General features: G+C 48.2%; 1 protein-coding gene across 2 annotated transcripts in view; it reads right to left on the bottom strand.

Moving 5' to 3' along the window:
• Nucleotides 1–14,010, bottom strand: part of Spock1 (SPARC (osteonectin), cwcv and kazal like domains proteoglycan 1) — a 473,240-nt gene that overhangs the window by 121,392 nt on the left and 337,838 nt on the right. For both annotated transcript variants that reach the window (XM_032884270.1, XM_032884269.1), the window contains one exon: nucleotides 688–814. In XM_032884270.1, the coding sequence (XP_032740161.1) occupies nucleotides 688–814 (127 nt within the window). The remainder of the gene's footprint in view (nucleotides 1–687; nucleotides 815–14,010) is intronic.

Here is a 14,010-nt window from a genome sequence, read left to right as displayed (position 1 = left end):
GCACACTGTCTGGAACACAGCAAGGCTGCCAACGATACCCACCGAGCGAATAAATGGACTGACTGTGCCATGGCTACACTCCTGGAGCACTAAAACGGAAGACATGAGTCTAGCTGGTCTGTGCACCACAGAAAGCACAGAGGGAAAGCAGCCCTGGGCTCTGTGATGCCACTAAGCCTGAAGAGAGCAGCAGGGAAGAGATCATCCCAGGCTTGTGTGGTTTGCACTGTGAAGATCAGCCTGGGCAGCACAGACAACACAACGATGTGCACTGAGGGAAAGGCACAAGGGATCAGGCAGAAACGCTTGAGACCCGCACAGCAATGTGACCCAGGGTGACTGAGGTATTCTTTATAAGAACTCACTAGCTATAGACACCACTCTATAAAACATCACTGAAAGCCAAGGAGGCAGCTGAGGTGGGAAGTACCAGGGCTCTGCTTCTCCATCAGTAGCACCAACTCCTAGGCTGCTTCTCCACTGGGTCAAACTCTGCATCGTGCATCTCACTCCCCGCTTGGCCTTCAGCCACTGCAATCGCCATCTCCTTGGCCAGAATTATCTAGTTCAGAGTCTGTGTCTCCTCCAGGGCAAGGCCCAGAACAACCAGGCTGCCCACAGAAGCACAGAGACTTGACAAACAGACCTGCAGTGATTTTTATAATAAGGCAAAACAACAAGACCAACCTTGGACGTGTACGTGTGGCCGTCAGACCCGCAGACCATCGCTGACTGCGCCACGGGGCAAGGCTTGCATTTAACCAGATTCGAAGGTCCGACCCAGTGCTTGTGAGCCACACTCCCCTTCTTTTGCCTAAGGAAGGAAAAAGAGGGGACGCGTTAGTCAAAATTCTGCCCTCGCTGGTGTTTCTCCCAGGTTGTTCCCGAAGAACACAGCTAAATACAGACAGGAAAGCGTCCAAAAGAGGCCCAAGGGACGCTAGCCAGCACCCCCATTTGTTCCAAGTCATTAAGCGGCATCAGGAGGTTTTCCCTCTAAAGCATGAGATCCACCCACTAGCTGAACCAACAAAATTAAAACATTGCAAAACATCACATACCCACATGTAAGAAACATCACAGACACTTCAGAAAACAATGAGAGAGACCATCCCAGTGAGCCCCAGCGCCTGGTTCAACACATCACACGTGTCCCAAACTGCCTTATACTCTATATTGACAGAGGGCGCTACTGTGGGAGCACTCTATACAGATTTACTCCAAACACCACTGTCGACTTGCCACTTAGCAAAGGCTCTGTGGTGATGTCACTTCCACTGCTAACATCGCCACGAGTCTCCTCTTCCACTCCAGTTTCCCCTTCGCATGTCTGTCACAGTAAGTGGCACTACCACCATGGCTCTGTCCACAAAAAGGACCATCTCTGATCCCACTGAGGGAAAGCTGCAGCCTGCAGTTGCTGGGACCCGTTCTCCCTTAGCTGAGGCTGATCTCTATGCAGTTCACTTGCTGTGACTCCTATGGGCCAAGGGCTAACACCTTTGCGGTGCTCGTCACCCAGGCCCCCAGCACTGCCCATTAATGGGGTAGCTATGATTCCCTCAAGGTGTTTTGCTATGCCAATCACCCCCACGTGGTAAGCAGTCTGTGGACTCTGTAGCCAGAAAACACAGCAGATACTCCGCTCTACCACTTAAGTATGGGGTGACCTTGACAAGACAGTTAACGCTAAAATCCCAATTTCTCATCTATAAGTGAAGGAAACAGAAACTCCTTCTGGTGGCTGTTATTAAAAAAAAAAAAAAAATCATGTGTTATGGCTTGCATTCAAAATGCCCCAACAGGCCGATGTACTGGTGATGTGTTTATGGGAAACATCCCAAAATGCATGATATACTGGGGGCCTGTTTGCAGAAAATGCCCTAAGGCCTGATGTATTGGGGACCTGTTTGGGAAATGCCCCCAAAGGGATTGATATACTAGGGAACTGTTTGTGGGAAATGCCCCAGTGGGTCTCTGTAGGAAATGTCCCCGTGGACTGATAAACTGGGAGCTTGTTTGCTAGTTGATGTGCTTTTAGGAAACTGTTGGTTCCTGGGGGCTCTGAGATATCAAAGTAAGCTCCTAATGGATGTAAACATGAAGGAATCGCAAGTTGCAGGCAAGACCTAGAAGGAGGAAGATCTGCAGGGAAGAGGCCTGTCCTCAGGAGCTACACGCTCTAGTCTCTTCCTCTGCTCCTTTCCTTCATTTCCTGTCTGAGGAGCCTCTGTTACAAGCACCCGCTTCATCCACCCTAGTGCTCCATCCCACCATAGGCCCAACATCACTGGAGCCAAAGACTGTGGACCAAAACCTCTGCCTTCTTGGAGCCAAAAATGTGTGATTCCTCCCTTCAAGTTGATTTTCTCAGGTACTTATCTTTACAGCGACAATTATCACCAGTGCAACCCTCAAAACAAGAAGCAGTACAAGGGGCAGATATTACAATTGTTTTCCCAATAGATGAGACTCTCAAGAAAGACATTGCCATTGTATGGAAACATGACAAGAAATCAGGAGGGTCTTTAACCACTACAAGTGGTGAAGCTAGAAGGAACCAGTTCTGCCAGACCCAATACCCCTAATCCCTCAGGAATGCACCTGTGGTGTCCCAGGTGAGCGACCCTCCTGCAAATGAGAAGAATGGGGGAGGGGGGAGGGGCTGAAGAGGAGCCCAGCAAACACTAACTGGTTCTTACACCACCTCACACATTCATTAGTAATTTAAGGGAGGCAGTGGGGGTGAGGAGAGAGTGTTTGGAGAATTCCTTGAGAGCAACATCAAAGGGAATCAGTTCATACCCACAGCATAGCTGCCTGAGGCTACCAGGTATCCAGGCTGGAGAGAAAACACGTCTGAACCTTTCGGACCAAAGACTCAGAGAACAAAGGTCTAGGTGGGTCTTTATCACCTAGGAGTCACCTGGTTTGCTTGGCTGAAGAGGGAACTGGAAACTCTGAGAGAGGCGGAGTTCTGTCTGAAGTTATGGATTTGATTGGTGGTAGGGCCCTAGGGCCCCCGGAGAGTCTCCAGGGTTGAAGCCGTGCCTCGGACAATGTCTTAGTTACTAGTCTATGGCTGCCACAGAACACCGTGACCAAGGTAACTCATAAAAGAAACAACATTTAATCGGTCTTATAGTTTGTGGTTTGGGATGAGAATGCTGCCCCCCACCAAAGACTCATATGTTTGAATGCTTGGTCCCCAGTTGGCGGAACTGTTTGGGAAGGATCAGGATGTGTAGGAGGGGGGAGCATCGTTGAGGAGTGTGCTTTGAGGTTTCCAAACCCATGACTCCCAGTTAGCATGCACTCTGTCTGTCTGTCTGTCTGTTAGTCCATTCATCCATCCATCTATTTTCCATCTATCACCTATCTTTTCATTTATCTACCTATCATCTATCTTCCTATCATCTACCTATCTACTTATCTATCTGTCATCTATCCTATCTATCTATCTATCTATCTATCTATCTATCTATCTATCTATCTATCTATCTATCATCTATCTTTCAATTTATCTATCTCCAACTTTCAGATCAGGATATAAACTCCTAGGTGCTGTGTCAGCATTATGTCCGCCTGCCTGCTGCTATGCTACCTGCTATGGTGATCATAGATGCTAACATCTGGAAACTGTGAGCCTTCAAATTAAACACTGTCTAAGTTGCCTTGGCCATGGTGTTTCTCTTCATAGAACTAGTAGCCCTAACCAAGGCAGACGTTTCATAGCGTTAGAGCTGAGAGCTCACATCTTGGCCCTCAAGCAGGAGGCAGAGAGCGCAATGGGAATGATGCTAGTCTTTGGAGATCTAAAAACCTCCTCCAACAAGGCCACACCTCCAGTCCTTCCCAAACAGTTCCACCAACTGGGGATCAAATCTTCAACTATATGAACCTAATGAGGTCATTCTTATTCGAACCACCACAGCCCAGCTGAGTCCAACCTAGAAAAGTAGCTTTAAAATTCTTTAAGGGCACTCTTGTCTATACTGTCAGGGGTCTGCCTGCTTCCCCAAGCTACCTATATTGACTTTACCTCTCTATCTTGGATGGAAGACATTCATCACTTGAATGTGTGAATCACATGGACTTGAGGGCTATTATTTTTCAGCAGAACATGTCTAACTCATTCAAGGCCTGACTCAGTCAACCGGCACATACACTCATGTGAGGCTCACCACAGCAGAGAAGCCGGCTTGCAGCACAGGGTTAACATTAGAGTCCACAATTTCTTCAACAGAGCACCTCACATTTATCATCATTCGCATAGCACATTGTCCGTCGCTGACAGAGAGTCAGCAAAAACAAGGACATATGCTTACAGTTGGTAGCCCTTCTCCTGGGTTTAGGCCCCACAAGGTGGAAACAATTCTTGGTCTGAGCTTCCAAAAGGAGCTATAAAGTCCTGGAGTGAGCATGACTGGGTGTAGGGATGCTTCAGGAGAAAGAAACCTCAGAGAGTTTAGTCAAAGGCAGGGGAGGAAGGGGAGGGAGGTGACCACTGCAAAGTCGGAGCCAGCAATCAATCATCAGCTCATGACAAGTGTTCTCTCTCTCTGAACCTGAACTTCACCATTAAATTAAAGTCTTTAAGGGAGGCAAGGAGGTGAGGGTGGCTGATACCCACTAGAGTTATGGCGCCTCATAATTGTTCAAGGTATCACTACTGGGTGGAGGTTTTGCAATGCTTGCCATGTAGCTGTCAGTGTTCAGCTAACTGCAGGCTCAGTGAATGATAGATTGGGTAGGTATGCTAAAACTGATGTTGATAATGTTACTTGTATGCATGTGTATACAGGGCTGACTGCTTGGTAATGAATAACTGACTGGAATCCCCTTTCTGGGAGAAGATTTCTGAAATTCCCAGCATTCCTTAGTTACCCATAGTTCTTTGTGCAGGGTTGATGCTTACAGCCCATGTCTAGTGCAGCATGTTTTTGTCACTGCCTTTGTTCAGCTCGGTTTAGACACCCATGTTGGCGAAGTCTTATGGGATTAGTCTTTACATTGGTGGGAGACACAGACTCACAGAAATTTCCCTGGTCCTTTGGCTCATACACACTTTCCGCCCCTGTTCTAAAATGTTCCCTGAGCCTTAGGTGTGGGAGTGTTTTATGCTGGTATTCATTGGCAATGGACTCTACAGTTTTACACTTTATTTAGGGCTGTGTGTGTGTGTGTGTGTGTGTCTGTCTGTCTGTCTTGAGTCTCCTACTGGGGATCCAAACTCTCATTGTGAGGACTCAGTTACATAACCACCTCTTTAGGAAACATGGCACACTAGCTCTCCACCTGCAGAGGAGAGCACTCACCGGGTGGTCATGGATGCCAGGGAGACTTTTAGTACAAAACCTACACATTCCAGTCTCTACTGGTTCCAGAGACTCTGGCACCCCTGTCAGATGGGAGCAATCCTAGGTGTTCCCTATTTCAACCCAGTGGTGGAAATGGCACGCGACCTGTGTTATTGCTCTAGGAGTCAAGAATGTAACGCTATGTGCCACTGATGTAAGGCAAGGGGGGTTAGCTTCCCTGATGTCTGTGTACATTCTGATTACTCCGTAAAGTCATAACAAGAAAAATGACCACTTCAGTCAAGGCAAGTGACTAGGAGTTCTGACTCAAACACTTCAATTTCCAAGTCAATAAAGAGTGAGATCCGGTAAAACGGTCTTGATAGAAACACTATGCCTCGTGTCACAGACAGTCATCAGTGCTGGTGACACAGCGTTCGGTCTGGAGCAAGGTCTTGTCAGCCTTTCCCTAGCCACTGGGCTGACTCATCTCTGCCTGAGAAGACCGAGAGGTAGCCTCATCTCCTGTAGGTTGATGACACTCCAAAGAAAAGCCTGGCCTATGAACCCCTTTGGACAACCAGAGCATTGACCACCATGGCCTATAAGCCTGCCCTAGAGACAACCAGAGCATCTGCCCCCATGGCCTCTGAGGCCCCTACAGATAGACAAGCAGGACATCAGCCCCCATGGCCTATGAGCCCCTATAGACAACCAGTGTATCTGTCACCAGCACTCCTGCTGTTTCTTGAACGGCTTCCCCTCAGTGTTTCTGTAATAAGTCTACCAAATTTCCCAGCATTTATGCTTCTGAAGGACAAGAATGGTTATTAACTACATATCTGATCGTATGATTCTCATGCACAAACCCTTCTCTTTCCTGTCTCCTTGGTTGCACTACAGACTCTGAGTTTGGTGGTAAATTGTCACAGTCTTTTCTTAATAGTCTTACTGTTTGCTTAGACCCAGTCACCAACCTGGATGTCCGCACATCTTCATGTACACACACTAACTAGGGCTCCCACCTGTGTATACACACATCCACATGTGTACACACACACACACACACACACACACACACACACACACACACACACACACACACACACACACTGGCCAGGTTTTGTTCCACCCACACTCAGCTGTTGCTAGAGCCCATCAGTGATGACTCTGGCTCATGGGGCATCACCCTTTCCCTGATGTACTTCTCCTTCCTCCTAGCTACATCTGTCTCCCACCCCTGCTCTCCTTTCTCCAAAGGCCAGCTCACTGGGAGGGAAGCCTCCTGAGGTCCCCTCACAGGCAGCCTTCACCATGGCTAGTAATCACTTCCAGATCAGAGTCCCCAGACAAGCACCTTGACACTACCTGGCCAAATAGTAAAGTCTACATCTATACCAAAAGAGCACATGTGTAAGAGGATGAACGCCATATTCCCCTCCCTGTGCCCTGTCCATACCACCTTCCTCACTGGGCCTGTGGGGTCTATGTCCAGCCAGTTTGGGCAGCGTCCACGTCTGTCCTATGTAGCATTCAGATTTGAGTGTGATGGTGGCTTCTGATCTTCAGAAAGCCTATTCTAGTTCAAGCTTTTAGTCCATTGCCTTCTCTTAACTCTTTCCCAACCCCATGACCGTCCTACACACAGTCGATCATAGCAAGGGTTTTCCAACACTGCATCGTAATCAGACCCAGGGGTAACAGTGACTGCAACACAGAGCGGTGTTTCTGTGTCTGTCCTCCTGAGGCTACTGTATGCTCTAGAAGGACAGCGGTTGGTTCTTTCTGTTCATTCTTAAGAAGACCGCTCTCATCAATCCTTCCTCCTCTGCCTGCCTCTGAGAGGAAGGATGGTTAATTTTTCTATATTTTCATCGTTCATTACACAGGGTCCTTTAAGTAATCGAGAAATACTAAGTTTAGTGCCATCGATAGAGAAAGGTAAGCTGGAATAGAAACATGAAGAGAGCAATTCATCAACAAATACTACCAGGCTGGATGCAAACCGCAACCAGCTCTAACAAGCTTGGGGGGCTACACAGCACCGCGTGTGGATGTCACGTTGAATTTACCTTGCTCTCAAAATGTTCTTTGGAGCGGCCATCAGAAGACGTCTACAGAATGCATTAGTAAGCCTGTCTGTCCGTACTCACTGTATGAATGTGAACAGTTCGGCAGCCGTGGATTCGATCACACACTTAAAGGTGACCAGAGAGACCAGTCGGATGGGCTGGTCTGATCCTGGCAACACTCTTCCAGGCCGTTCCTGTCCAGGTTCTCGTAAATGTCACCTTTCACATTGGCTTTCCACGCCGCTCCCTGCTCTTGCTTTGGACTCAGCTATCCTGTCTCCGCCGTCACCACACACCTGCAGCAAGGCGGTCTGAGGACATTGGCTATGACCTGACAGTTCACTTGTGGAGCGGCGCCATCGTCAGGGCCCACAGCACAAAGGTGGCAGAGCAATCAGTTTTTTTCAGCAATAAACAAATTTACCAATCTAATCCTGCTGGGTGAAATCCAGCAGTTTCTGTCAGAATATTTTAATGGCAAGAGGGAGGGAGGGTTGAGCATGGGTGGCTGATAAAAGCACACACAGTAGGCATGTTGCCTTTTCTTCCAAGTCCCTGAAGGAGGGTTCTTGTTCCTCACACGCAGCACACAACCGTGTCTGAGCGTCGGTGGTAGAACTGCTTCCTCCTGCGTGTGAACAGCTGCTGAAGGGGTAAAGCAAGTCCAGAGAGGAAGTAATTGCCCAAGCACTCGCCAATCTAGAGGTGCAAATGCACCTCTAACTTAGGCACTCACAGTGACTCTCTAGGGATGGCCACCATTAGGACCGTTCACAGGTAGAGAAACCAATGCTATCTAGTCAGTCCCCATCACTGGGTTTATTCCACAGCTTTCTCTGTCCTCCGCTTGCCTGTCTGAGATCGGCCTGTCAGCTCAGAGGTGCGAGGACCCATCAATGGACGATCTCTCCCCGGTAATAGCAGTGTTCCGGTTGCTGTCGTCCAAGGACCGCACGCATTCTGTTCTCATGTTAATATCAGACTGCCCATTCAAGAATAAAATTGAATTTGTTTGCAAAATCAAAACTAATTGGTTCTAAAACAGGGATGGGAGATACCCAGATTGTTGACATGGTGGCTATTCTGAACCGGAGACAAAATAATGAATGTTAATTGAAATGAAAGCATGTTAACCATTGAAATGATCTGTCACGTACAATGATGCTGTGATTTCTTGGTTGTTCGGGTTATTTCCATCATTATCCTGTGTTATGAAATTACACAGGGACAGCAGAATGGCTTTTGTCGTTTCTGAAAGGATCCCATGTGACAGATTCTCCATCCCAGCATGCATGAGCGTAAGAGCCCCCCCCTTTCCAAGTCAAGAATGTTCCAAATATGAGATTCTGTCCAAACAAATGCAGATTTATTAATGAGGCAACAGAGCTACAGAAAAAAGACTCTCTCTCCAGGGTAGGTGGTACTCTGTGGTACTAGGTACTCAGCGTCTCCATGTTGGGTGCCACCCTATGGTACTAGGTACTCAGTGTCTCCATGTTGGGTGCTGCCCTATGGTACTAGGTACTCAGTGTCTTCATGTTGGGTGCTGCCCTATGGTACTAGGTACTCAGTGTCTCCATGTTGGGTGCCACTCTATGGTACTAGGTACTCAGTGTCTCCATGTTGGGCACCACCCTACGATACTAGGTACTCAGTGTCTCCATGTTGGGCACCATCCTATGGTACTAGGTACTCAGTGTCTCCATGCTAGGTGCTACCCTATGGTACAAGGTATTCAAAGACATGAAAGACAAGCCATTTAGGGAAGCTGGAAATGCAAAGTGACAGGAAAGTGACAATGAGAATAGTTGCTGAGGGCCTTCAATATGCCACCACTGATATGGATATGAGCCCCTCCTGCTAATAAGTAGCAATGGCCCATGAAGAGCTCTGTGAGGTGACAGTCATTGCTTCAGGGATTCTTTTATTTTATTGAATTTCTTTTATTTACATTTCAAATGTTATCCCCTTTCCCATCCCCCTTCCCCTGCTTCTGTGACATTCTTTCTCCATCTATCCACCCACTCCTTCCTTCCTCCTAGCCCTGACATTCCCCTATACTAGGGGGTCCAGCCTTGGCAGGACCCAGAGCTTCTCCTCCCAATGGTGACCAGAAAGGCCATCCTCTGCTACATATGCAGTTGGAGCCATGGGTCCCTCCATGTGTACTCTTTGGATGGTGGTTTAGTCCCTGGGAGCTCTAGTTCCTCCAATAGGGACCCTGTTCCCAGTTCAATGGTTGGCTGTGAGCATCCACCTCTGTATTTGTCAGGCTCTGGCAGAGCCTCTCAGGAGACAGCTATATCAGGCTCCTGTCAGCATGCACTTCTTGGCATCAGGAATATTGTCTGGGTTTGGTGGTTGTATATAAATGGACTGGATCCCCAGGCAGGGCTGTCTTTGGATGGCCTTTCCTTCAGTCTCTGCTCCAAACTTTGTCTCTGTCTTTCCTCCTGTGAATATTTTTGTTACCCCTTTAAAGAAGGACTGATGCACACTTTGGTCGTCCTTCTTCTTGAGCTTCATGTAGTCTATGAATTGTATCTTGGGTAATTTGAGCTTTTGGGCCAATATCCACTTATCAGTGAGTGCATACCATGTATGTTCTTTTGTGATTAGGTTACCTCACTTAGGAAGATACTTTCTAGTTCCATCCATTTGCCTATGAATTTCATGAAGTCACTGTTTTCGATAGCTGAGTAGTACTCCATTGTGTAGATGTACCACATTTTCTGTATCCATTCCTCTGTTGAAGGGTATTCGGGGTTCTTTCCAGCTTCTGGCTATTATAATAAAGCTATTATGAACATAGTGGAGCATGTGTCTTTGTTGTATGTTGGAGCATCTTTTGGGTATGTGCCCAGGAGTGGTACAGCTGGGTCCTCAGGTAGGACTACGTCCAGTTTTCTGAGGAACCTGCAGACTGATTTCCAGAGTGGTTGTCCCAGTTTGCAATCCCCTTATGCCCCATCACATCTACTCCTCACAACAGCTACAGGAGGGAGACAATTGTGATAGAACAAGGGAAATCTGGAGGGACAAGGAGCAGGAAGACTCCCTAGGCAAAGCAGACATGTGGCAAAGGGAAGGACGCAGACCCATCACGCTGCGCCCGCCCAGCTTTGAGGTGGAAGGTATCCACATAGTCTTCTGGAAGGTCCTTGTGTGGCTTCATCCCACCCCAGGTGGTCTACATGAGGAGGGTGAGGTTCACAAAGCATCTCAGATCAAGGTTTGGACATGACAGATAGTATGAGTATTGTGTTGATAAAAGGATAGAGTGGGGATATGTTCTATGGAGGTCTGGGGAAAAGGGGTGCCTCAGTGGGCCCATGCTGAGACATAAAGGAGGGACCAGCCTGAGGGACCAGCCACTTGGCGGACAATATAGAATAGAACAGAGTTTATTCAGGACATGGGGAGGGGAGTTAAGAGGGTAGTAGGGCAGAGAAAGAGAGAGAGAGAGAGAGAGAGAGAGAGAGAGAGAGAGAGAGAGAGAAATAGAGTAGAGTAGAGGCTGGCCATGAGCACGTGGAGAGAAGGGGAGAGGAGAATGGAGAGGGAACGAACAAAGGGGAAAGAGGGGAAGAGCAAGAGAGCAAGGATGGGGCAAGCAGCCCCTTTTATAGTGAGTCAGGCACGCCTGGCTGTTGCCAGGTAACTGTGGGGGTGGAGCTTAGAGAGAATGCTAACATTGAGCAGGATCCAGATCAAGCAGACAGCCACGCTCCAGCTCTACCCTCCAGACAAGCCAGCCCCAGTCAGAGCCTGTAGTACTTTCAAAACACAACTGCCATGACTTTAAAAGTCTTAGAGTAGATTTGGGACCAGCTGAAAGCTTTGTATCTTAGGATCTGTGGTGGTTTGAATATGCTTGGCCCAGGGAGTGGCGCTATTAGGAGATGTGGCCTTGTTGGAGTAGGTGTGGCCTTGTTGGAGTAGGTGTGGCCTTATTGGAGTGGGTGTGGCCTTATTGAGTGGGCGTGGCCTTCTTTGGACTAGGTGTAGCCTTATTAGAGTAGGCGTGGCCTTCTTGGAGTAGGTGTGGCCTTATTAGAGTAGGCGTGGTCTTATTGGAGTGGGTGTGGCCTTATTGAGTGGGCGTGGCCTTGTTGGAGTAAGTATGTCACTATGTAGGCAGGCTTTGAGACCCTCCTCCTAGCTGCCTGGAAGCCAGTCTTCTGTTTGCCTTTGAGACCCTCCTCATCTAAACCATCCAGGACGAGATGAAACCACACAAGGCCTTCCAGATTACTACGCGGACACCTTCTACCTCAATGCTGGCTGGGCGCAGCGTGATGGACCTGAGTCCTTCCCATCGACACATGTCCCTTACAAAAGCTGCCTTGGTCATGGTGTCTCTTCACAGTAATGGAACCCAACTGTGGCTCACTTCAACACGAGCCCTTTTGGTCTTCCTTTCATCTGGGCTGCAGGATGATCAAGGCAGCCGAGGACGCAGCCCCTCTCACACAGCTTACACTAGAATTTGTGAAACTGCCACTCAAGCTGGTCTTGTCCAAGCAAATGGGAAGCGAGCGAGAAGACAGCAAATCCACGACACACCCTTGAAAGGGCAGACGAGGCGGGCAGAGGGCATGGGAAATAGATGTTGAGCTTTGCAGCTCTCTGTACCTTCCCACTGTTTAAATTATTACGACTGCAAACCGTTTGCTCAATTGGCCCGAAGCCTAAAAAAGAAATGCGTTTGTTATAGAGTTCTCAAAGAAACAGGGCTCACCCCACCTGGCTTGTTCTTATTTCTGGAAATGTTTGTAAAAGCCCAAGTTGTCAAAACAGAAGGAAAATCTCCCAGAACAGGAAGGAAGGTGGAGGGGAGGTGGACCCAAGAGCTCACTGGCACAAGGGGGAAACCAAGAGGTGGACCCTCCTATCTGACTGTTAGGCGTTTGCCTTAATATTTTGACTTTCAAAGCTAAGATCTCAAAACCGAAGGCACGAGCACTCCGACCCGCGGACCCAGAGACAGTCTGCCTTTTCAGCAAACACAGGTGAGCGACAGACACTGAGCAGGAAACGGGAAGTGAGAGCCAGCTCTGTGGCGAGCGCTCTCTACAGCGCCTGCCCAGAACAATCAGCAGCATCCTGCACAGCACAACTTAATCTCTCCGAGAAGGGAGTTCACTCGCAAGGGCGCTGCCTCTCTCATTTTGCTTTTATACATATTTCAAACACACTAGAGACACACAGAACCCTAGCTTAAAAACAAATTTTGTGTGTGTGTCTGTATGTTAAGAAAAAGATTGTTAGCCTAGCTAGGCACAGTGCCTGATGTCTGTATTCCTAATGCTCAGGAGACAGAGGCAGGAGGATTGAGTGAGTGAGTGACTTTCCTCAGCTATGTAGTAAGATAGTCTAAGCTACCTCAAAATGCACGCACGCGCGCGCACACACATACACATACACATACATACACACACACACACACACACACACCATACACCGGTGGGGGGGGAGACAGAGGGAGAGACACAGAGACATAGAGAGAGAGAGAGGGAGAGAAGAAGGGAGGAGAAAGGGAGGGAGAGGGAGGGAAGGAGGGGAGAAATGGAGGAAGGGAGGTGGGAGGAGGCATGGAGAGGGGTTGGGAGAGAGAGAATAAAAGGCAGGATGCTTGACTATAACCCAGACCTCTGGTGCTTCATAGTTTGGGACATTACTTGAATCAAGGTCTCTTTAGACTTGCAAGTCAAATATATTTGCCTTGAGATCGGGTCAGGGTGACATCCTCTAGCCTGATACATCCTCAGCTTTCCCCAACTGGGTGAAGCCTGACTGGTCCTATAAATGCCACCAGCCTTCTGGGGACAACCTAAGAGAGTGACAGATCATAGCCATTGGCCACAGGGCTCTGTGAGGCAGAGACAGTTCAACTGTCAGTTAAAAACCGACTAGCTCCTAAGCTTGGCAGTCAGAGCTAACATGAAAAACCTACGAGTGCGTTTGTTTGCTACCTGTCCCCGCCCCCACCACACAGGCCCTAGGCAAAATTGTCCTCAATCAGGAAAAACTGCCAAGTCAGCAGGATACAAGCTGTCCCATGGGGTCAGAGAGAAGGTTGGCTCAGTCTTGAGAGCACTGGCTGCCCATCCAAAGGACTGGGGTTCAAGGCTCAGTCATATGGTAACTCACACCCATCTGACACTTTCTTCTGGCCTCTGTATATATGATACACACGTGGTCCACAGACATACATGCAGGCATACACTGATACACATAAAATAAAACAAAAACAGAAAACAAAACAAAAAAACAAACCCAAAACCCAAAGTCATCAGAAAAACAAAAATGTAAGCAGAGTTGACATTTCTTTATTCCCTTAGGAAAAAGGGTTTTAAAATCCCAACTGTGGAAAGAAAAGAAACGGTTAATGTTTTCCCCTAATCAGGAACTCTTGGCAATCAACAAGTAGAAAAGGCAAATGTAACAGGCAAGTCCAGGGCCTGCGATGTCACAATGTCACGATGTCACGATGTCACAATGTCACGATGTCACAATGTCACAATGTCACAGCGTTCCTCTCCCACCTTCTCCAGGACAGGAAGGATCACGAAGCTTTTGCTGACACGACTCCAGCTAAGTGCTTGCAAGCAGAGGTCTGTGCTCCGGGATGGGAA

This window comes from Rattus rattus, chromosome 14, assembly GCF_011064425.1.
Source record: "Rattus rattus isolate New Zealand chromosome 14, Rrattus_CSIRO_v1, whole genome shotgun sequence".
NCBI classification, from domain to species: domain Eukaryota; kingdom Metazoa; phylum Chordata; class Mammalia; order Rodentia; family Muridae; genus Rattus; species Rattus rattus.
Note: the sequence above shows the minus strand (reverse complement) of the source record. Positions and strands in the feature narration are given on the sequence as shown.